Source organism: Haemorhous mexicanus, chromosome 1 (assembly GCF_027477595.1).
Source record: "Haemorhous mexicanus isolate bHaeMex1 chromosome 1, bHaeMex1.pri, whole genome shotgun sequence".
In the NCBI taxonomy this organism is placed as follows: Eukaryota; Metazoa; Chordata; class Aves; order Passeriformes; family Fringillidae; genus Haemorhous; species Haemorhous mexicanus.
In genome coordinates, this window is record NC_082341.1 from 131,230,728 (window position 1) to 131,255,281 (window position 24,554).

The window sequence follows — 24,554 nt, forward strand, 5'->3', positions numbered from 1 at the left end:
CGACGCAGGAAGCCGCCAATGGCCCACAGCGCCGCGCGGGCCCGCCAGGGGGCGTGCGCCGCCTGGGGTGGGCTCTGTGGAGCCGCACCGGGGAACGGGACTGGCGGAGTGGCGCTGTCCCTGTCCCTGTCCCTGTCCCTTCCCGCTGCGGTCCCGGCGTCAGCCTCGGCCCCGGCCGTGCTTGCCTCTCCCGCGCCTTCGCAGCCAGCTTTTGCAGCACGGGAAGGCTGAGAGTTCCTTAGCGCGCTCCCGCAGCCCAAGGGCTGAGTTCAAAGCTCCGCGTTGCCACAAGCACCTGCCCGTGGGCTGCCCCCGGCACGCGCGCCGCTTGGATAAATTCCCACTGGGTTGTGGGACACCCTTCTGCTTCACGGCCCCGCTTGGACTCTTCCTGCGGCCCATTCCAAAGGGAATTTAGTTTACACCCCTGGGAGAAAACCGGGAGGGGATGCAGCGGTGCGGACTTGGCTCTACTTTCGGGAGTGGCGGGGGTGACCCAAGGAATGGGCACTGCCGTCTTTCCCCGCCGCACAACTCGTGCTCTGACGGGACGGGGGCTGGTGGAGCCACCTTCCCTCTGTTGGAGCGGGCTCTTGAGAGATGGCATTGCGTGTCCCGGGCCACCCCGACGGTGCTGGGGGGAGGCTGGGGAGAGCTTCGGTGACGAAGGCCTTGGGGCCACAACAGGCACGGACGGGCCAGGAGGCCGGAGCGCTGCAGGTCTCCTTATCAGCGCCCGAGGATCGGGGCGTCGCCGCCCGTCGCCTTCAAATCGGGCGCAGCCGCCTCTCCCGCCCCAGCCCGTCCCATCCCATCCCATCTTGTCCTGTCCCGTCCCGTGCCGGCAGGAGAGCAGAGCCATGCTGCGCTGGGGATACGACGAGCACAACGGTAGGGAACAGCGGCCGGGGCCATCGGGGTGGCCAGCGCGGTCCGGCGGGCAGCACTTCCCGCCTGGGCTCGGCAGCTCCCGCGCCCTCGGGAGAGCTGGGTGAGCTGAAATGCTTTGCAGCGTGAGAGCGAGCCGACTTTTGTCTCGGCATTCTGCAAGGCAGGTTGCTGAGAAGTGTCCGTGTGCGCGGCATCGCCCGCAGAGCCGGCCCGGGCTTGGCTCCGGGTCGGGTCTGCCGCGTTCCCGCTTGGGATTTCGTTCGCTCCTTTAGCTGAACAGTTGCGTGCACAGATCGCCTACGTGGTTGACAGCTGCACTGATCGGAACTGCAGTACCCAGCAGTACTTTTCTGATTCCAGCTCTGTTCTGCTTCTTCTACACGGTGGGAAATCCTAGTTACTTGACTGGGTTATTTAAATATATAACTATGCACCTAAGAGGAGATGCTTTTGGATTTTAGTTGTTCGGTGGTTTCCTTCATCTTGTCAGTCTTTGAAGTCCCAAGATGGGCTCATCAGCAGGCTTAAAGACTTGGTTCTGTTTTGCATCTTCAGTCATGCAAACGCTGCTCCAGTGTGCAGACGGTCTCACAAGTCATGCAAGTAGAAATAAAAGTGTTTTTGTAAATTGAAGGCTCAGCACTGATAAAATACATGGAATATCTTATATTGTCTGTACACAAAGAAATTAAATGCTGTGACAGTAAAGGGAGACAGCTATATATTTACATATAGTAATGCCTATAAGAATATGCTTTGTGTATATTACTACTTAGATTTTGAAATACTCTTTGTATGTAGAAAGTACTACCTTTCCTTCCTAGCCCTCTTGTTCCACCTTTTCTGGATGGATGTACTTTTCCTGAAAAACTGGGTGGTGGATCACAGGGATGTTGCAATGATTGGGTGTGTTATCTGCTGTTGTGCAGTCTACCCTACCCCTCCCCTGAAGACGTAAATGGGTCTTGTTTTTAATTTTTTTTCTCCATATGTTTCTATGCTTTGAGCTTCACCTGCACTGCCCAGATAAGAAGTCCACTTTGCCTCCCTTATCCTGTCTCTTCTTGTTTGCTATCCTCAACTTATAGAGAGGGGAGGCCACCAGAATGTCTACTGGGGTGGCCCTGGACCTTGTTTGAGGCCCCATCTCTCCTATAAAACTCTATTTACTGCCTGTCTGGTAACATATTTGAGGTGGAGTTTGCCTGTCACTCCTTTCTTGGAGCCCCACAGCAGCTGTGGGGTAGATAGTTCCCCATCAGTATGTGCCCTTCCCCACACCTTTCACAGGAGGTGAGAGGAGGGAGTCATGGCTATTGAACACTTCAGTGCTCTTCCCTAGCATCAGTTTTATTTCTTTGCTTTTTCTCTTCTACTGCATTTATTTTACTGATTTTGCTTGTTATTATTGTTCAATTGAGTAGCACATGAAGGAAATTGCTCTGATTCTTGAAATTTTTTTTTTGCCTTCGTGGCCTTGAAAATAGTTTCTCTGAAACTAAAATTGCCTTTTGGAATTCAGACGGAAATAAAGTGAAATAAATTAAATGTGGTGCAGTTATATGGTATGATTGACTGCCTGAAGAATTGAAAAGACATCTGTGTTCACTCTGAGTTCTGCAATTGCTCTTTTCAACAGTCACAACATAAATCATTATGTGCATAAAGTAAACTGGCAAATATTAAAACATACATGTCTGCATATATGGAATATCTGTTTAAGGACATGGGCTTACTGTTAGGTAAAGAATTTAAAGATTTGGGGATTGACCCTGACTGGGTGGACACCAGGTGCCCACCAAAGCCACTGTATCACTCCTCAGCTGGACAGGGCAGAGAAAATAGACCGAAAGGCTCAGGGGTTAAGTAACTCTCCAGTTACTTCAGAGGCAAAACAGACTTGACTTGGGGAAATTAGTTTTATTTGTTGCTTATCAAATCAGAGTAAGTAATGAGAAAATAAAACGCCTTCCTCCAACCCTCCCTTTATCCCAGGCCCAACTTCACTCCTTCACTCCACAGGATTTCTCTATGTCCTCTCCTGCACCAGCTGTGGTCAGTTCATCACATGTTGTCTCTGCCTCTCCCTTTTCTTCAGCAGCAGGACTGCTCACACTCTGCACCTGCTCCAGCATGGGGTCTCTTCCATGGAAACAGCCTTCCATGAATTTCTCCAATGTGAGTGCTTCCCACAGGCTGTAGTTTTTCACCATCTGCTCCAGCATGGATTCCCCAGGGATCCCCAAGTCCTGCCAGCAAACCTGCTCCAGCTTAGGCTTCCCTTGGGGTCCTGCCAGGAGCCTGTTCCAGTGTAGGCTGTCCATGAGGTCAGAACTTCCTTCAAGACACATCCACCTTCTCCAGTTGTGAGAAGGTAGATCTGCAGGTAGATCTCTGCTTCACCATGGACCTTCATACAGGGCAAAGCTGCCCCACCATGGTCTTCACTATGGTGCAGGGAATCTCTGCTCAGGCTCTGGGACCATGTCCTCCCTTTCCTCGTGGTGTCTGCAGAGCTATTTCTCTCCCATATTCTCCCTCCTCCCTTTCGGCTGCTGTTTCACAGTAACTTTTCCCCCTTCTTAAATCTGTTACACAGAGCTGCTAGCACTGTCCCTGATGGGCCCAGCCTTGTCCAGCAGTGGGTCCATCCTGGAACAGCTGCCACTGGCCCTATTGGACATGGGGAAAGCTTTAGCAGCTTCTCTCAGAAGCCACACCTGCGGCCTCCCTGCTACCAGTACCTTGTCACATACACCTAATGCAGAAGGTTTCAGTTACTTTGATGCACCTATTTCTGAAATGCATAAAAGCATTATTTTATTTTGTGAAAACCTTGACCTTTGCTTTCTTGCCACTTTTCTTACCTCAAATTTTTGATGTTGCTTATCTGTAGAGGCATAATACTGAAATCTTGAACACTGGCTTCAGTGTGGCATCATGCATGCTTTTCACTGTTGCTCAAGGTTCCTCTCAGGATGGGAATATTCTTGCCCCTTGAGTCCTTTTTTGTTTACAGGGGAATTGCTTTAGTTAAAAGGCAAATCAAAGAATGAGTAAGGTTGGAAGGGACCACAGTGGGAAGTCAGTTGACTTCACTTTACTATTTGTTTAATGAAATATATGGGAATTATTTACATGTATTGTCTGTTACAGCAAAAGTTTCTCTTGATCTAGTTACTACAGTAATGCTGAGGCATTTTGTAAATAAAAGGGATATTAATTCATAAAATCATAGAATCATTTAGATTGCAAAACACCTTTAAGATACTTCAGTCGAGCCATAACTCCTCATACATTTTTTCTTTCTGAGAATAATTACATCATTTCAATATCTGCTTTTAAAAAGGTGCTTAATTTTACCCATAATAAATTTTTAATAGCTTTTGTTTGAGCTCATTTTACTGTAACCTAATATGCGATCAAATTACATGCAAACCTAAGTTTATAAATTTAGGGACTCTGTGATTGATAAACTGGGCAATGGATTCTCTTTAGAAATAAATGAGGATGTGATCCTGTCCAGGTCAGACCATTCTAAAATAATGAATTTTCTATATATAATAACAAACTGTGAAAAAAAAATAAACCCAAACCCCTTTTCACCTGTACATGCTCAATTTATGCACATATAGAGGCTCACTAGAATTCACCTGTATCCTCTAGTGTCTTCACTCGGCTTGTCTCAAGTTGTCCTGTTGATGAAATTTGTAATCTTTAGCTTCAGCTAGATCAAAATGCAGCACTGTGTGGTGCTATTGTGAGTTCTGTTTCCTGCCAAATTCCTAACTGCCTTCACTATGAGACCTTCATTGTTTCATGAATTCGCTGTGTGCAATGCTGGTGAGTGGTACGTGAAATGATAGTCTGACCTAAAAGTGTCAGACAATTCATTGCCTGTGGTAATGCTGTGTCCAAAATAAAGGCATGAAATCTTCAGAGCAGTTGGTTCAGTTTTTAGTCATAAATCTCAGTCACAATAGCTTTGATTGTTAAGAGCTACTAGAAAATTGCCTCTAGCAAGAGAACATTTTCCCAACAGCAGGAGAGGATTTCATAAGTTCAAAAATTGGTATATTAAACACTTTCGTTCAGAAAAGGAAAAAATGAAGATGTAAATTAATGACTTATACTCCCTGAAAGTGCATATTTAGAAAACTGACGTGTACATTATTTTAATAGGGAGGCATCTAATTCAGAAAAAATTTTCACCCTGGGGACCCCGCTGACTTAAATCTGATTATATGACATGCATTTGAGTATCTCTTTCAACAGTAATGACTTTTTTTTACAACAGTCATACACAAAGTTTGCATTGGGCTAGGGTCTGTAGAAATGAATTGAGTCACGGTTTTCCTAGAGGGACAAAAGCATGATAATCATACTAGATTGCTGGTAGATTACCTAGAAAGGAATACCTGTTGATATAACCTAGTGGTATAAAATGAGCTGAAGTTTCTTAATACCTTCCTGTATATTTTGAAAGGTCAGATGTTTGGTAGTTTGGTTACTGGTAGATGTTTAATCACCATAGCAAAGCAGTATTTTGGTCATCTGAGCCAAGAACAAGTGCCAAACCAGCAATAATGTCATTTTAGAGCTGAATATTACTGTTAAATAATTAGGCAGTGACAGAATCACAGTCTTGGGTCCTCTTTTTGGCAGCTTTGTATTATTTCTGAATGCAATTCATCCATATTATTTAATTCAAATAACTATAGTTATTTCTGAGACAGAGCAATAGGAGACCAAGTAGTTAAGGGTGTAAATATATTTGGCTTTTCTCAGTTAAGGAGTATTAGAATTATTAAAATTAAGTAGCAATAAACTTTTTCTAGGAGTTCCAAATCAAGGTAGCGAGGTATAAATTATGGAGTAAGGCTTCTTACAAATAAAATTTTGTGTTGCATGCCTAACTACAGGGTATTAGGATCTAAACACAATTAAAATTATATTCTAAACTTTACGTAGTTAGAATATTGAATAGCTTTGATGACCATTCGTGAACTGAGAGGAATTAAGTTTAAACAGTTTTATGTTTCAAACCAGTAGGATTTTTATCGTCTGCCTTAGAATCTGTTTCTTTCTTGAGTTTAGTTAATGAAGTAATTAACAAAAGTACTTTTTTAAAAATCAAGACTGAAGGCCTTTGTCTTTGTTCTGAGGCTTAAGTCTTAGGCTATTCTTTACAAGTTTTTCCCCCTTCTTGTTTTTCAGTGCTGCTCAGAGGAGAATCATTCTCTGCCCAGGTGCTGTGCAAGCTGCAGCCCCCGGCGCTGTGGGCGCTTCCTCCCTGATTTACTGCTGGGGTGCATGGGTGCTTTTAGCACCTGTGAGTTTCATTTCTGTTGAAGTTGAGGAAAGAAAAATACCTAACAGCTTTTGATGTTAGGCTATTAACCACTGCATCATACGTTTTCATCCTTTTTTGTCATCATTTTTATTTAAGTGCTAAGCCATCCAGAAAGACCCAAACCCAGTTTTTGCACTGAGCTCTGTTATCTTCAGTGTAGGGAGTTAGTTTTGAGGATTTCCAGTGATGCAGATTTTATTTGACCAGATTCTGATGCTCATATTAAGTATTTCTTATAACCAGTCTCTCAATTGATTTATTATGCTTTTTACCCATTATAAGCCTGGAGGAAAAACAAGTTCTGTGCTCTTCCTAATAGTGAAAGATCGTTTGCCCTGCAGACTTTCATTTTTCTCTCTTTTCTTTCTTCTTTCCCCTTGCTCTCCCCCTCCTTTCCATCCTAAGGAATGTTTTCTGTCTTTATGGAATATATTCCCCAGGCAACTTACTATTCATGTTTTTCTTTACTCTCTTTTCCAAATATGGTTAAACAATGGCACATATACTCTTATTGTGAATTAATGGGAACTTTTTGTTGCTTAGTAGGTAACAACAGACAGCTCACACATCTTATCAGTGAAGCTTTTCTTACTGTTTTAGGATGTTTTTTGCTATTTTCTCATATCCATATTATTGATTTATGAGCTTTTCAGCTGAAATTATCCTGAGCCTGCTTGGAGAGAGTAAGGTTGAGATGACTAGTATTGATTAACAGCTTCTTTAGTCCTGTAATTTCTACCTAAGTCAGGTCAGTCTGCATCTGGAAGATCTGCTCTCATCAGCTGAAGGGGGTAGAAATACAAACCTCACACAGGCACCACTGTCCTGTGTTCCTGTTCTTTGATTTTGTCAGTGCTACACTAGTGTGTGTATGTTTGCCTGTGTGCATGGACACTTCCATGATTAGAGGGTGACAGTCTCTCTTCCTTGTGACAGCTGGTGTACAGTTGGTGGGCTGGGAGGAGGTGATCAGAGGTGCAGCATTGCTTAGGTTCCAGGCACTGCCATCAGGCTCCGGGAGCCGCTCAGCATTTTCTGATATCACCAATCGCCTTTTTTGATATCTCCCCATCTCATTCAGAGTGATTGGTGGAAGATGTGTTCTCAGGTCTTTTGCAGCAAAAGAATGAGGCATAAAAAAATTCTGCATAGAAAAGAAGCAATCCTTAAAGACACAACAAGGCATGATATTAGGCAAAAATGGCATGTCAAAAATTTATTGGGACATAGTGCCCATTGGATACAGGTTGCCTGATTTGAGTGAGCATTTGTTGTATGTGTCTTGTGCATAGCTGAGTCTTACCTGGGAATAATTATCTACATACTGTGGCCTTGTTTAAAGGTGCATGCAAGGTACATGAACTGCCATTGAAATTTGATGCAGCAAAGTAGCTGAGTGTTTTGATCTGTGTTTTCCTGATGCTTCCTTTTTGAATTTAAAAGATGCAGATGAGGACAATTCAAGTAGAGTTTTCTTTCATAAGAATGAGGATGTTGTCAGCAATTTAGACTTCTCCTCCAATGCATTGCAGGGCCTGCCCACTGGAAGGAGGTTTTTCCTGTCGCTAATGGAGACCGTCAGTCACCCATCGACATCAAAACTGAGGAAACCAAGTATGATCCCTCCCTCCGTCCTCTAAATCCCAGTTATGATCCAGCTTCTGCTAAAATCATCCTCAACAACGGGCACTCTACCAGTGTAGAGTTTGATGACACCGTCAACAAATCAGGTTTGTTCCTTTACTCTTGTGCTGTAATTTCCTCCACCAATTCCTAAATAGAATGCCTACAGCCTGGACGCATCTCACTGCTGGGTATGAACTCTTAATAAACATTAAGGCTTTGCTCCTCTGGATGAGAGATTCCTTTTTCCCTGCCTTTCAGCATGATGCAGTGTGGGAACATATTTGGACAAAAGTTCAAGGTTGTGTTTCTCAGAAAGTGTTGGGATTCCCTACTTACAGGAGTGGTTTGATCCACCCCCGCGAGCTGGATAGTGCCAGCCCCCTGTTTGAACAGTGTTGTGTACAATTTTTCAAATGCTGCTCTCTCTCTCTCTCACTGCAGATGAATCCTTTGTGTCTCATTACAGGTTCATTCCAACCGAATCGCTCAAATCTCTTATCTGAATTTAGCTGCAGGTTTGGTTATATGTTTTTCCCCTTTTTACAACCTATACTCGGACTTCTTATGACAAGTAAGAGCCAAAACAGAACAAGTGAAATAGATCCCAAGTAATCCCTTTTCTTCTCTGAAAAGTATTATTGCCCAAGTCTTTTCCAGGAGTATGTAGCATCCCTTTTTGCAAACAATAATTCTTACTTAGAAGTTCTCTGGTGTATTAAGTCTTTGTAATGTTACTGCTTTCATCTTTGAAACCTTCTCTTGGATTTTGGGCAAGGCAGCATGCACCTCTTCAAGCTGTAGGAATGCAGAATCTTCAAGCAATAAAATAATTTTGTGGTTGTGTGAGGCTTACCTGAGGATTCCAGACCATATGGTGCTTTCACAAGCATCAAAGCCAGAGAGAGACTAATTTTTTGATGAGCCCTTAGTCCTGAGGATCTATTAGCTCATAGTGACAAGAGGGTGAGACATAGATGGAGACACCTTCATGTTTTTGTTTCCTGAACAGTCTTAGTTTTAAACTTTCTGTCAACATTGGATGTTGCCTGAAAGCCACCAGCTGACCATCAATGATCAGTCTGGCCTTGGGTCAGATGCTGCGGAACTTCCCAGAATTAATCTCTGCTTCGAGTCTAGTAGATGCTGGTGAACTAAAGCACATCTCTTAAAAAAATATACAATCTTGATTTCAAATTTTCCAGCGGTGCTGAACCTACCACAACCTTTGGTAAGTTGTTCTAATTGTTAATTACCCTCACAGTTTAAAAGAAAAAAAGTTAATGAATGTGAATACACCAAGAACCTCTTCTACTCTCTTAACTTCATGAAGTGGCAGGGCCTGAACAATGTTTCTCTAGGCTTCCCCTGGTACCAAAGCAATGGTAATGTGATCCTCCTCTCACTGTTGTCCTCAGGCCTATCTCCAAGGGTATGGTTCATATTGTGGCAAAGCACTGACAGATGTCAATCAGATAATTAACAGGTGGAATACCCAGTCTCCTTCAGTAGACTCCATGTCTTCTATACATGGACCAGATTCTTCAGTCCACAAACATAAATTGAGTAATTCACTATTTTCCCTAATATTTGTTACTGACAAACTTTATCAGTATTGTTTTTGTTTTCTTTCAGGTCATTGCTCAAAAAATACTGAATTTTCTAGGGCCCAAATTTGGCTTCTGGGGCACCTCTGTGAAGTAAGAACTCCTGCCATGTGTTGGTTTCATGAAAAAAATCAAATTAATTGGTACTAAATACATTAGCATCTTCTAATGCATTATTAACTGACTCCCATATGAACTATTTCCTCACTTTGGTCAACATTGGAACTGGGCTGTCAAGTCTGTAACTGTTTGTGTAAGTCTGTTTGCGCTCTTTGGTACCACATTAGCTCCATTCTTTGAAATTGCTCTATTTATCTTCCAATAATTTTCAAAGTTCAAGATACTGATATTTGCCTTAAAAGCTTCTGACTACACTACCCTCTTCCTTAATAGTAATTAAGGAATGAAATGGTTTTACCATCACTGTGTGATGTGGCACAAATACATCAACAGGCCATTTTCCACATTTTTCAGCATAAGTATTTCATAATAGTGCACTTCTACGTAATAGTTTTTCCTCAGCCAGTTAGAACACTGATCTTTACACTTTTCTAGGATCATTTGCATTGAAGTTTACAGTCCTTTAAAGAAAGAATTTAAAAGTGCCGCTGCCCCATCTCCTCTGTTTGCTAAGTTTATAGGCTGTGTAAATGCATGCTTTTTGTGTTGAAGCTTTAGGGAAGTGAAATATTTTTCCCCAGATTAAACAGTCACAGTTCTTTTTCATTATCCAAGCTACTTGTGTTAGCAAATTGGCAGCTTAAAAATTCTTCTTTCATTATTTGGTGTATTTTGCTCCTAAGAAAGTGTAGGTTTTGCACTAAACCTAGAAGAGAGAAAAAATTGCTATTGTCCTCCCTACTGCTCTTAATTTAAAAAACATCTGGTCAAATTTCCCCTCATTTCTCCTTAAAATTTCTGTAATGAGCCAGTAAACTATTCCAGACTGATTCCCAAACACTCAGAGGACATATAGAGCTGGGAGAGTGGAGTGATTTGTTTTGCTGAATAAGGAAATTCTCTGAGTGTAATTCACATTCCAGGCTCTGTGAAGAGATAATTTGATTCTAAGTCTGACAAGAAAATTATGAGTGCTTGCAAAAGCAAAATAATGAAAAGCCCACCCATATGCATGTTAATTTGAATAGAATTAGAACATAAAATAACGAATAGAATAGAATAGAATAGAATAGAATAGAATAGAATAGAATAGAATAGAATAGAATAGAATAGAATAGCCTCTTTCAATTGGTGGGACCTGCTACGATCATCTTGTCCAACTGTCTGAGCAGTTCAGGACTAACCAAAAGTTAAAGGATGTTGTTAAGGGCATTGTCCAAATGCCTCTTAAACTCTGATAAGCCTGGGGCTTTGACAGCCTTTCAAAGAAACTTGTTTCAGTGTTTGATCATCATCATGGTAAAGAAATGCTTCCTAGCATCCAGTTTAAATCTTACCTGGAACAGCTTTGAGCCTTACCCACGAGTCCTGTCACTGGATACTTGAGACAAGAGACCTACAGCCCCCTCTCTGCTTCCCTTCCACAGAAGCAGAGAGCAGTGAGGACACCCCTCAGCCTCCTTTTCTCAAAACTAGAAAAACCCAAAGTACCTAGCTGCTTCTTATAGGACATGCTTTCCAGCCCTGGCTAATTGTCAGTAATATTGCAATTGTGAAATGCACATGTAGCATTGGCTTAATTTCATTTATGTTAATATAAGCTCCTTTTCCTCAGACTTCAATCTGATATAACTGGATCTAGTTGCAAATGAAGGAAAGAGCCCTGAAAATTTAAGCTCCTCCTATTTTTCATCAAATTTCAACGATGAAAATAAATTCTTTTGACATTAATTTTTTTATGATCCTGCTCCTTATTCATAAAGTCTATATTTTGAGCTTAATTTCTTAGTGATTATTTTGAATACAATCAAGAGAGGAAGCTCTTGAGTGTTGAAAAATAGAAGTATTTTCCCATTCTCTGAGAAATATCCAACCTTGACAATAACAGCATACCCTTTAGTGGGCCATAACCCATGAATCTGCCCATAAATGCAATTTTCATAGTCATATTCTCGACAGGTGAGGGTTTCTGTAGCACTTCCAAGAAATGGAAAGCCGTCTGAGACACTTTATGAGCAGGAGCAGAGGAGTGTCCGAAGACTGAAGTCTGGTGTGATGTTAGAGGATGTGGATAGAGACTCCTGTTCTCTCAGTGAAGCCTTTTCCTCTGCTTGGGTTTCTAGTGCTGACTGGGGGGCCGCTCAGTGGGACCTACAGGCTGCGCCAGATTCACTTCCACTGGGGATCCAATGATGAAGCTGGCTCTGAGCACACGGTGGATGGGATGAAGTATGCAGCAGAGGTAAAGCTTTACACGGAGTCATCTGTACCTCTAAGCTTGTGACTAGTTTTCCATTGCAAGAATAATGTTGCCCTTCCTCTTCTTGCTTTTCATCTGCCTCTTATTTTACTGAAAAGTGGTCTTCCTGAAGTGTTGCATGTTCGGTCCTTTCTCAAAGGAGAACCTCTTTGAAAGCTTTGCAGAGGATTAAAAAAGGAGTACAGAAGACAAGAGCTCGATAAGAGCAAGACTTAATGTTCAAGAGTTATTTTAAACTTTGTCTTTCATTGTTTCCTCCTTGGAGAATATTTTCAAAGTCATCTTCAATGACAAACCACAGAATTATTGGATTTGGGGCCTGTGTAGTGTAAAGTTTATACAAGACTTAGGAACATTGCATTTTGTGGTGCACTTAGCAATGTGGTGATTATGACTTTGAGAACCATGGTTTAATATCTGTGAGATGCCTGCTGTTTTGTGGGATGGCTGCTGTCTGTGCAGTACTTCAGTAGAGGTGGTGTGCCAAAGGGAGAAGTGCACCATCTCCTCTGGCATTGAGCATTCACTCCTGCTCTGTCTTCTTTGGTGTATTTGAGTAATCTGCAGGAGGAGGTTCTCAGTATGAGATTCCTCTTTGTAAATGGAAGTAACATGGAATATTTTCAGGAGATTGAGATCTTTAAAAACATGATTCAGACAGTGTCAGAGTTTTCTGGGGTTAAAAAGAAGTAAAAAGTGTAAAAATTAATGGACAAATAAAAGGCATAATACTACAGAAGAAAAATATGTAATGTATGCACTGTGGTGTGATCAGATTTTACTGGAAATGCTGTAAGAGATACTGGTCAGGAAAAAAGATCGGTTTTCTAACACTAATGGGGAAAAGTGACATTTGCAGTGTTTAAAGGCTTATGTTTTCCACAGGAACCAGGTGAGATGGAATATAAAGAATTAATAGAGGTGCTTTAAAACCATTAAGTACCAAACCCAAATTTCTAGCTGAGAAAATACATATTTCCAATCTAAGAAACCAAATGGAAGGAGAAAATATCTCTGAATTTCTAGCCAGTCTAAAAGCCTTTCTGTTACCTGTCGGTTGGGTAACTCTCCACAAGAAGCTCTTTAGATGTCACTTTGGCTTTGGGATAAGAAACTCAGAGTTAATACCAAGGCTTCGGAATATTGTTCACACAAAAGAAAATACCTCAGAAGGAGACATGAAGATGTTTTCAGTGCTCACCTTTGTAAGGAAGATGTGCAAGGATTGAAGAAAAAGCATCAACTGACTTGAAGAAAGAATTCATGTACAGATCAAGAAGACTGCAAGGTTTGGCCCCACTAGGAAGCAGAAGGGATCCATGACTCCATTCTCTGTGACAACATACGGTCTGATCAAGGTCTCTTCACAAGCTGCAGTGACACCGCGGTGGTAAGACAGGATATATTCCTTAGAGAGGTCACAAGCCATTGAGAACGGGTCTGTACCCAAAAGTGTTTCACACTCTGCTTAGGGCCTCTGGTTTTTGGAGGGTTACCTTCTCGGGGTTTTTTTTTCAAAGCTATGAGGGAGTGGGAGTGGGCTTTCAGTAGCTGTGGGAATTTTCCTTTTTGTTCTTTATTGGATTGGTTTTGATGGTGGTTTTTTTTCCCCCCCAAATCCACAATAAAGGTAATTTCTGACTGAGAGTATCTGTTTCCTTTTTGCGTATGTAAAAATGTAATTGTTTAAAAGTTGTTCAGCATAGGTTCTGTGAGTTTGTAATAGGGAGCAGTGCAGACACTATGAACCCCAGGATATCAATGCACTTGAGAAAGGTTTAGTGGACTATGTTCTCCTCCTGGTGTAGTGTATAACATTCTTAGCAACTTTCCTTCAAGGATTTCTAAAGCTGTGAGACAGCATGCATGTCATTGTGGCTATACATATATTATTATTGACGACAGTGGGATTCCTTATTTGCTGCAAGTAATGTTTCAGCACTTTAGAGCCCAAAGCTTAAAATATTGATGTCAAGTAAGACCAAGAATGAGTTCCATTTTATGGATGTGGAAAATTGAAACTTATATAGGTTAAGCAAGAATTGATATTTAGAATAAAAATCTTCATACTTCTAGATCCCTATTTCAACCATGCAGGTATGTTGGTTTACGTGGCAATCCTTTAAAGCAGGTTTCAGCTTTCCTAAATTGTTCTTACTTTTTTTGTCCTGTAGGTACTGTATTCCAAAAGGAACCCTTTTTTTTTTCATGGGTTCATCCCAGTTTAAGTAATTCAATGAGTTGTTTTTCAGTATTCTTGAAGTCAAAATCTGAAAAGATGGTCAACAATTTTAGAAAAGCCAATCTCACACCCTGCTTCTGAGCATCTTTAACTAAAAATTATGTGTAATAAGATTTACTAGTCCGTTGAGGATTTGTGGATATAATTAATATTTGTGAAGTAGTTGAGTTAAGTGCTGTGTGAGTGTGCTCTCTCCAGTTTGGCAGTCAGACCATTGCTCAAGGCTGGAACAACCTGGAATTTCTTGGAAGCCAGGAGCTCCCATCATGAAGTGTGGTCAGGAATTAGGAAGCCTAATTTAACAGGAGGTACTTAAGTGGCACGGAAATAGACATCACAGGCTTTTCCTCTTCCCTCCTGGCTGGGTAGTGCCTTTAAGCTTTTTAACACTTCCAGAATAATGCATGTTGGAAATGCAAATGCTCAAACCCAAGATAATCAAGCTGTTTGTAAGGGTGTCACTACTGGTAGTCATAGAAAATAACATTTGAAAAATGTCAAAAATGAAATGCTGATGTTACCTTAAGCTAAACAAGGGAAAAGGGGTGAGGTCAAGTTTAATGTGTATATGCCTGTTTTCTAGCTATTTATGTGGGTGATTAATGTTGCTGAAAGCTTGATTAAAGAAAAAGAGGAGTAAAATACTAATGACATCCTCATGAATTCCAATCACTTTTTAAATCAGCTGTACTAAAAATGGATTTTAAACCTCTAGTTATATAACCACAGGCTTTTTTTTTTTTTTTTTTTTTTTTGTCTTAACTTCTCAGTTCAAAATCTGGGGGCCCATCAGCAATTTGACAGGCACTGTGGTGTGTGCCGATTGCTGCTGAATTTTTAATAATCTTAGCCACTGGAAATGCTTTTGCCCTTTGTGTGAACTACATATTTACTGATTTAATGAAATATCCGCATTTTGAACACTGAAGGATTCTGCATACAAAAGAGTGAAATAAAAGTGTCAAACGCAGTAAAGTTGTAATATTTATTTGCCACTACTTGAGTTCAGTGAGAGTTGATGCTGTCTGTGTCTCTTGCTTTTCAGCTTCATGTGGTTCATTGGAATGCAGAGAAGTATTCCAGTTTTGTTGAGGCAGCTTGTCAGTCAGATGGACTAGCAGTCATGGCTGTATTTCTGAAGGTAAGAAGAGAATTCTTCAGCCCTCATAATAAATCTGCATTATAACCCCAAAGAGATAACAGTGATGTAAGTGTAAGTATTGCTAAAGAGATACTTGTTATCTTATACTTATTTCCTTCATAGTGTTTAGCTGACACTATAGAAAGCTGTGCTTCCTTTAAGAATAAAAATATCAGCTTAATAGATTTTTCAAGACACTCAAACTCTTCAGTTTGCCTAGTCTGCAAGCCCAAACAACATTAGATGTGGAACTTAATTCAGCTGCCCCTATTTGGATCCCAGTAAGTTGTTCTTGACTAGCATGTTCCTTTAGGGGGACAGCTTGATTTAAGTGGCTTTTTAATGGCTTGTTTTTGAGCTGGTCGTTTCTTCTAGAAAGTAATAATAATTAAATAATGCAAAACCAGAAAGTGGAGAATTTACTAATAATTATTTTATACCTTTTTTGACTTCTGTACCTGTTCTAAGATTAAATTCATGCAACAGCTTCACTGAATTCTGTATGAAGAAGCAGATGGGGAATTCTCACAATCTATGGCAAAAAGATAGGGCTTTGGTAAATTCTGTGGTTTCTGGTGGCTGACACAGCTTCCTGAGAGCAGCTAGTACTGGTGCTGGCACAGTCAGAGAGCCATTACATGCAGCAGTTGCAAACAACTGCTTCAGCAGTTCAGTAATTCTGTCTTTCCAGTTTGCATTACAGTGACTCAGGGGAAGTGTCACTGAATTTCTTAGCACACAAATTCAGTTTGGAATGTTCTTATGTAAGAACAGTGTTTTCAGTGTTACAAGCAGTTTAAATTTCTGATGTTAGTTTGTAACTTTTAATATCCCGCGTATTAAAACATGAAAGATAAATCATTTCTATACCCCGCAGTGAAAAGTTTGTCATTCTTTTGTAGCTGAAGTAATTATTATGAGTAGCCAGAATACTATTAGCAAGAGAGGGAATCTTCTTTATGGCCAGTTTTATTTCTAGGGACCAGCTAGTCACAGGCTTGTACTCACAAAATACATCAGATCTTTCAGTCACTTCATTTATATAAAAGCAGTTTCATAATACATTTGCTTTCTATTAATTTTTGTTGCTTTTCTCTGGAGCTCAAGTGTTTCTTTTTTCTTTGGTGTTAATAGATTGGTGAATGCAATCCTCAACTGAACAAGATTACTGACCGCTTGGACACCATCAGAATCAAGGTGAACAAGTGCTTCTAAAAGAATGCTAGCTAATACTGGTGGTTGCTTTTGTTGGGTTTTTTTATTTATTTTGGGAGGGTTTTTTATTTTTTGAAACCTGGCTGCTACTCCCTGCACCTTCATGTTTCCTTATCCCTAGTGATTGATACCTGATTTGAGACAGTTCATGTTCATTCTGTTTAAGTTGAAAACTAAATAGACAAAAAATAATTTTTACACAGTAAAAGATCAGATGAAACAGCTAATTCCTCACAGAACCTAGTCTTTGATAATCTGTTGCTCTGAGGATAGTAACAGAGGAAAAACATACTTTATGGAAAGTTGTAAAAATTATGAGGGAAAGACTTCCTTCCCTGTTTTGCTGAGGTAGAGGGTGAGAAATAACCTGTTGTTTATGCGAGAGAAATCAGCCAGACTCTCAACATGATGTTCAGACAGACATCTGTGGCCTGGTATCCAGTAGAGGGGAAAGCAGAAGTAATTCCTGGGAGGAATAGGGAGAGAAGCAAGGGGCAGTAACCTATGGGGTTATTTTGCTAGCCCCACAGAGACCACAAACATCTTCTGTCTTCTTCCCTCAACTTCCATCTCATGGTCATCTATAACTTAGGAGAGCCTGTTCTAACATGACACCTTTCATGGTGTCCTGCTGGCATCAAGGAAAGTCACAGCAAAGCTGTCACTGTGGTAAGACCTCATCATAAGGGCAGTGATGAGGACCTCCTGTCATCACCCAAGGTGCTGCCAGCCCACTTGATAGTGGAACAAGCTCTGCCTTCTTTGGCATGATTTACTTTGGCCTCTTGCTTTTAAATAATATAGCCCTGGTATTTCTTTTTCTTTTGTTTCTTTCCAGGGGAAAAAAGCACTATTCACAAACTTTGATCCCAGCTGTCTGCTTCCCAAGTCCCTGGACTACTGGACTTACTTTGGCTCTCTCACTGTTCCACCTCTTCTTGAGAGCGTCATCTGGATTGTTCTGAGAGAGCCCATAAGTGTTTGTTCTGAACAGGTATCTTTGGATTTTTCACTGCTATAGAAATACTGCTTTTGTAAGAATGGAAATTTTAAATGCCACCCAAAATTATGGGTTTTTGCAGACCTTGGCACTGCAGACCTTAGAAGATTTTCAAAAGTCAAAATTTGTCTATCAAATTTATTCTGGTTGCCTTTCTTGCTGTAACAGCTATTTATTGCTCATTTTTAAATAGAATCTGCATACTCTAACAACTAATAAGCAAAACTAATCCATAGGGAACTTGAAAAAAGAGTTCTGGTGATGCTTAGAAATTCTGGAATTCCAGTTGATTTAATTATTTGAATATCCTACTCAAACCTCATCTTTGGCATTTTTATCTGGCAGACAAGTAGTAAATGTCTTCTTGCATTATAAATACATAGAACTTGATGAATTTTTAGAATTGTGAAAAGGGAATACTGCTGTAATAAGTTGGGGTTATACTAGGCTGTTTTAGGAAAGCTGTAATTCGACATGAAAAGGTCTGTTTACATTTCTTGTAAAAGCTTCATGCTGTATGTTAACTTGGCAACAGTGACACCCAGCGGGCTGATCCTTTTAGGTGTAAGGTATTTCTGAGTAGTCAGTGGAAATGGTGACTTCAGTCTTTGCTAAAAATGTTAAGACAGTTCCCTGAATGGGTTGCTTGTTGGGAAACTTCAAATTTCTGTTTGCAACTGATTTGAAATTGCAAACAGAATATTTGCTCAGTATGTGTATTTTTCTCATCTGTATCTCTTCCTCACTCCCTTCAATCTGGCTTTGTAAGGCTCCCTGCAATGTGTTTGGATCTAGGATTGGAAACTTGTGTTAAGGTATCAACTTTCCAAAGACAAGCCATTTCTCAGGTTAAAAGCTTATTATTTGGGCAAATCTATAATAAATGCACTTTAAAATGTGAAATGCTATATATAAGCAGGTAAATCTATAATTAATACATTGTAAAATATGAAATGCTGTTTACAAACAGCCATGTGTAACAGGCTCAGCGAATGTGGTGTGGGAAAGTGTCAAGTGTAGTAATTTTTTATAAACTTTATTAGTAATTTTTCATAAACTTTAGCTATATCTTATGTATTAAAGTAGAAATTGCTATATTCTTATCAATATAAATATGCATGCAGCTAAAGTGTTTGTTTCCAGTAATGTCCACCATTGTGATTAATCAGTCAGCACTGTGACTGATATTGTTCTACCATTTAATTTTATTCTTCAAGTTTGTATTTCTTTAGGGCTTTAGAGTTTACTACTGACTTTTTGTTGCACTTTTCAGATTGAAAGAAATTAAAAATAGCTTTTAAGTTTTTAGAAACTTACAGGACCCTGAATTACAAACGTTAGCTTCAGACTGGGGTGAAGCTGGGTAGCATTGACCTTTTTAGCTCTTAATGTCATTACAACTAAATGCTCTATTATAACGGAATGGTTTTTGTGCTGTCCTACCTTTGGTAGCCTAGGAGGGAAGTAAAACAATATATAGAAATAGTAACTATTGGAAAGATTAGAAATTTAAAAAAAAATTTCTATACTTCGGTCAGAAATCAGCCTCAGATTTTCCAAGGTTTAGACATGGAGCTCTGATGGGGTTTCTGCTGAGATCACCACATGCTGAGTTATGAATAAGTGCTTGTCCTGTGTCTTCACAAGGGAAGAATTTGGAATCTCTCCTGGTTTGAGTTGCAGAAGCTTTCTGTAGCACCACACCTGCAATTCCAGGTTATTTGTGAATATACTCTTTGAAGAAGGAAACATACACAGAATGTTTGTATGATAAGAAACAATCTTATCTTTTGGCAAAAAAAGCATTTCAGAATCTCCAAACTATGAAATCCAACTAAAAAGATATAAAACTCCCTCTGGTTTAGATCAGGTTGTGGAAGACAAAGTGTGAATAAAGGAAACAAGCAATCCTTATGCACAGTTTCATGTTGACATGTATTTGGGGATATTTTCTCAGTAGTCATCCCCCTTTTCATTTACAAGGATAGAAATGGTGAAATTGCCATTCCCTTTATGACTTAATAAAATACAATTCTGTTCTTTCAGGTGGAAAAAAGTGACAAGTGTCTTTGATATTTGCATGCTTTTTCATGAGTATTGACATGAGGCTTTTCTGCTGAACCTTGTGTCTCTTTTGGTTACAGCTGGCCAAATTCCGCAGCCTCCTGAGCACTGCTGAGGATGAGGTTGCCTGCTGCTTGCTGAGAAACTTCCGGCCTCCCCAGCCTCTAAGGGGACGAGAAGTCAGAAGGAATTGAATGAGTAAATCCAGAGTAGGCTCCCCTTGAAACCAAAGGCTGAATTCATTTTAATAGTTCATATACTTTGTGATGTTTAATTTTTTTTTTTTTTTGTGAGTTGTTTTAAGCAATAGGTGTTGTTTTATTAGTGGTTTCCATGCAGTCATTTCTCACACACAAGTATGTCTGGAATTATCACAGGTTCACTGACGTTAACAGATCTGACTGGGTTTGAGTGCATTGGCTTGGAAGCACTAACCCATCAGCATTGCACACACAGAGGTCACTGCTAATCATAAAGGACAAATACGGTGAAGGAGTTGCCCAGATTTTGCCACCAAATTATTGAACAGAATCCTTGGTATTATTGACAGTATATGATGTTCTGGGATTATTCTTCTGGTCTCTAACATAACATTTAGCTTCTGTATGAACCTCAAATTGCAGTTTTCAAGGAAAAAAATTCAAGGATGATGTAATTTCATTGCTGACTTCTGCAATAACATATTTACTTTCCTACAAAAAGTAGTAATGACTAGCAGCATTTAAGACACATATTTATATGTTCCTGTTATTCTGGCTGCTTCATAGCAGTAATAATGTACATATTGATAGTTTTTTAAAAGCCAATAGTAAAGATTTTGTGTATTGCAAGATCATGTCAAGTAGACTATGTATTCCTGAATTTCACAATGTCACAAGATGAAATTGTCCTGAAACCTGAAAACTGCAAGGTGGAAGGGTGTAGAGGGAGCTGTTCGTGCCTAAATCCAGTTTGTTGCACTTGGTGAAAAATAAGGGATTATTACACTATATCCATGTAGCATCAGACTTTTGCCACTTAAATTTAAGAGGCAGGGGTAGCTGTTGTTCCAGACCATTGCACACTGCAGTGTGACCCATATGCTCTTTACCTCTCTTCTCTCTGTGGAGCACAGTACTGCTCAGGTACAGAATGTGTCATGGTGCTGGCTGATGTTCTGCTGTCATAGGTGAACTTCAGTGGTTGCACTTCTATTCCAAGACCAAAGAGAATAGTCAAAGAGAGCAAAGAAATCAGAATCAAGTCAACATCTAATAAAAAGCTCAGCCCTCAAAAGCAATATGTTGAAACATCTGTCTTTATGAGTTGACTTGAGCCAGTGTTTCTCTCAGGAGCTTTTTTATCTCAATATAATTGGGGTTTTTTACACCAAATATTTTTATTAATGAACATGCCATAGAATATAGCTTAGGATAGAATTAGATTTACTCTCAAACTGTGAGAACTACCTAGTGAAATCCAGTGAGTGATACCTGAAAGAGGCAGCTAGAGGTTTTACTGGCAGCAACTAACACCAATCTCTGTAGTACTTCTGACAAATATAACTGCTCTCCTTTAATTAATTTTTAAATAGGTTTTATATACTCTGCCTTTTACCTCAGTGGGTCATTTGATCTTAGATGAACAAACATAAGGGAAATCACAATCAGGATTGACTTTATATGCTGTTTTAGAACAATAAATTAGACACAAAGATATAGGTATTTCATCTTAGTTTAAGATATGTGGAATTTTTTGTTTTCTCCTCCCCAGAATATAGCTATTATATCCTGCAAGGCCTCCCAATGCCTTTTGAATATTCTCTGAAGAAAAGAACATAAACAGACCATTGGAGAAATAAAAGGCATTTCGCAGAACTAAAAAGAAAAGCAGGAATATGTTGTATGTTTTCACTCCCTTTTTTAGACTTAGGAGTAGATCTTATATGTTTCCCTGTTATGTGAGTAGCTACAGAATGTGGAAAAAATGTTTAAAAATTGAACGAGGGATACAAAGGATTTGTTGGTCTCGGAAGAGAAAGGAGTAAGGCTACTGATTCATGTTGTGAACAGAAGTTTTACATATTTCTTACATATTGTAAACAGTGGAGTTGATTCAATTATTTTATATTTATAAGGACTTAATTAAAATAAAATATGGATTTTATGAATGTGTCTTGTATTTTCTATTGAAGAGCCTAAAGTTTTACAGAGAAGGCTATACTTTTATAATTAACACCTGCAGCTTTAGGTTTGGAAAAACTTGTCACCTATCGTTTGAAGTCTGTCTTTGGGTAGTATACTATTAGGTCTGTCTTTATGTTCCAAATAAAATATTTTGGGCAGTGGTAAGACATGCAATCAATTCTGCAAGTTTCGGATAGTGCATTTTTGAGTTTTTGACTATTTTTATAGTTATGCTAATAAGTTTTAGAAGAAGTCATCATTCAAGTAATTCCCCTTTTGTGGACATGCCATGTTCATGTTAGATTGCCTTTTCATGTTAGAAAGTTAGTGGTGACATCTGAAAAAGACTAGAAATGCTCAGTTATGTGAAATCTTTGGGAACAGCTTCTCAGGTTATCCATCCCCAACAACTGTACAGTGAAAATTTGGACACAGTCTCAGCTCTGAGCACTTGGTTGCACCCTTAGTCACTAATTTCCTGTGTGCCCAAGCTACACTGAACCTCAAACAGACTACTCAATGTGCTCCCAGAGAATCTTATCTCAAGTATGAACTCCATATTGTCCTCTACAGCAATTGAGGCTAAAATATGTCATCATCCCCCCAGCCCCCTGCAGCCACATGTCCCTTTGATCAGCTCCTAGCTCTCTGACACACTTGGAACCTTTATATTAAGAAGAACTAAATGCTCAGTGACCAAAAAAACATAGAGTGTGTTTGATGAAAATAGTAGCTGTCAAGAATTGTGGACTGCTGGAAGGTTGATCACCCATAAACTTATTCTCAGAATTAAATAAACCACAGTGGAGCCCTGGGGTCAGCTCTGCTGTTTTTGGCACAGGAGGGAAGCAGTCTGCTCTGCTATGCTAATAGCATTTGCCATCATTCTCATGATGTTTTTAGTGTTGCACATGTTTAACATCAGCTGGGAATTTTCTTTATGTCAAACAAAAAGCCTGAGAAATAGTGCTCTTCTCTTCTGGAGTACAGTGGGCTGAAGATGCATACACCAAACATTTGTTTGATACCATATACCTATTTGCTTTGTACCTATGTTTTCTCTGCTGGTTTAGAGATTTGTTTCTCAGTTGCTTCCAGACATGAACTGTGACCTAAAGGAATTCTAAGAATTCCTTGAATGAATTTGAAGAAAAAAAAACCCCACGTCTTCAATTAATAAATCTCACAGGAAAAAAAACGTGGAATATGGCATATGAATTAAATAACACAAATCAAATATACATGTTATACAGTTTCTCTAAACTTAATGGAAAGGAAATTCTGGATTTAGGTTCTTGTAGCTTTAAATAGGCAAGGGGCAAATTACGAGATAAATCTTCAGATGTTAAAAGCTGCAAATAATTGAGAAACTTAGAGTACCTTCAGGTTGTAAGCTCAGCATGAAGGTATGAATACCAGAGGAAACTTGCTCAAGAGATGTGGATTCTTTCTTTTACTGTCTATTAATTAGTCTAAAAAAAGCATGGTGACAATTTCCCTTATCACTCTGCTACTAGTTAGACTGCAACTAACTTCTGACCTAGCTGTTACATTTTTTTGTTCTCCCAGCCAGTCTGATCTTGCTTTCTAGTTATAGATGTGAAATACAGAGACTTGGTCTGTGATTTAATTTCTTAGATGCTGTTATTTCTGTATCTCTTATTTGTGAAGTACTTGACTCTGTGACAGGGGACCTTCTCTGTGTGTCTGCTGTTTTGTGAGATAGGAGATAATACTGAAATGCTGAAACAAAAATGTTTCTAGATTCATTGGGTTTTTTCCTGTTTCTGTCAACCTCTCAATCATTTATGCCAAGTACAAGTTTCTACTGTTGTGAAATATTTGCATGTGTGATCTGTGTCTCTTCTTCTGTGCAGCAGAATTTGAGGACAGGGAATGTCTCTGACAAGATGTCATGTGAAAACCAAGATTCTTGGCTTCTGATTAACAGAGATTATATGCTGCACTGTCAATTTCTGTGTCTGTTTCTATTTTATCAAATTCCACCCACATCCTTGGGTAGATAAATTTGAATAATTTGTAGATACTTCTGACAGTTCCATTTATCACATGAAAATCATATAGGTTACATGCAACAGGTAGGAAAAAAAAATGTTTTTGTGAAGATCTGATTTAATTCTTTTTCTGTCTCTGGTTTGTAAATATTTTGAATGAAATATCAGCTGTTTAAATGCCAACACGCCTTGCCATTCTTTTCCTTTCTACAGTTGTATGAACAACAGACAGAAATGTGGCCTCAATCTTTCTTCTTTTTTAGCAGTACTTTGGAGATGTTGAGGAAACAAGTGAACCCAGTCATTCTTGGTGTTTTTCTGAGAATTTTTTCTTGATTTATGTTTTCCCTTTGTCCTGTTGAAGCTTCAACTTTTTTATGGTTTATGTTTTCATTAATAAACTGGTAAATGGTGCTGATGGTATAAAATCTTCCCCTGTCAGAAATAGATGAATGATTGATTCAGAACAGGGATATTGGGTTAGAAAAAATGATAACAGACTAAGCTGTAGTAAGTAATCCAAAATTCTGAACTGGCTCGGAAAAACTGAGTGGTGAGATTTGGAGAAGACAAAGAAAAATGCTAAAGATAAAAGAGGTACTCTAAAAGCCTTCTAATAGGAAAAGAGGCCCTTTGCACATTGCTTTTGCCGATAGATGTCACTGTGAATAAGGCAATGGTCACCTGCCCACTGACAGGACATTCTGAATGAGACCCATGCTGTCCTGAAGGCTCAGCCTGTGAAAGAAGAGTATGCAGTATAACTTATGTATTAAGGGTGTGCTGTTGATAGCGATTTGCTTCCTTTCTTAAAAGTGAAACAATATTGTGAAAAAAAATTGCATAACAAAAGATACT

General features: G+C 39.6%; 1 protein-coding gene across 2 annotated transcripts; it reads left to right on the forward strand.

Moving 5' to 3' along the window:
* The first annotated feature begins 139 nt into the window (after window positions 1-139).
* LOC132336027 (carbonic anhydrase 13-like) lies at window positions 140-21,665 on the forward strand. Of its 2 annotated transcripts, XM_059863094.1 has the most exons (8): window positions 140-891; window positions 7,777-7,974; window positions 9,692-9,727; window positions 11,718-11,836; window positions 15,142-15,237; window positions 16,372-16,434; window positions 17,291-17,446; window positions 19,597-21,665. In XM_059863094.1, the coding sequence occupies exons 1-8, from the start codon at window positions 504-506 to the stop codon at window positions 19,708-19,710; spliced, it is 1,170 nt and encodes a 389-aa protein (XP_059719077.1). In that variant the 5' UTR covers window positions 140-503; the 3' UTR covers window positions 19,711-21,665. The 2 variants fall into 2 exon arrangements, with proteins under 2 accessions (XP_059719077.1, XP_059719069.1); XM_059863086.1 differs by lacking the exon at window positions 9,692-9,727 and having other exon boundaries at window positions 145-891.
* The last annotated feature ends 2,889 nt before the right edge of the window (window positions 21,666-24,554 follow it).

What these genes read in the sequence shown, in the direction of transcription:
- LOC132336027 (XM_059863094.1), top strand. Translation starts at nt 504, where the DNA reads ATGGGCACTGCCGTCTTTCCCCGCCGCACAACTCGTGCTCTGACGGGA. An exon ending in TGACACCGTCAACAAATCAG is followed by an intron (nt 7,975 to 9,691) that starts GTTTGTTCCTTT and finishes CACTTTGGTCAA; the next exon opens with CATTGGAACTGGGCTGTCAA. An exon ending in TCAAGTCTGTAACTGTTTGT is followed by an intron (nt 9,728 to 11,717) that starts GTAAGTCTGTTT and finishes TTGGGTTTCTAG; the next exon opens with TGCTGACTGGGGGGCCGCTC.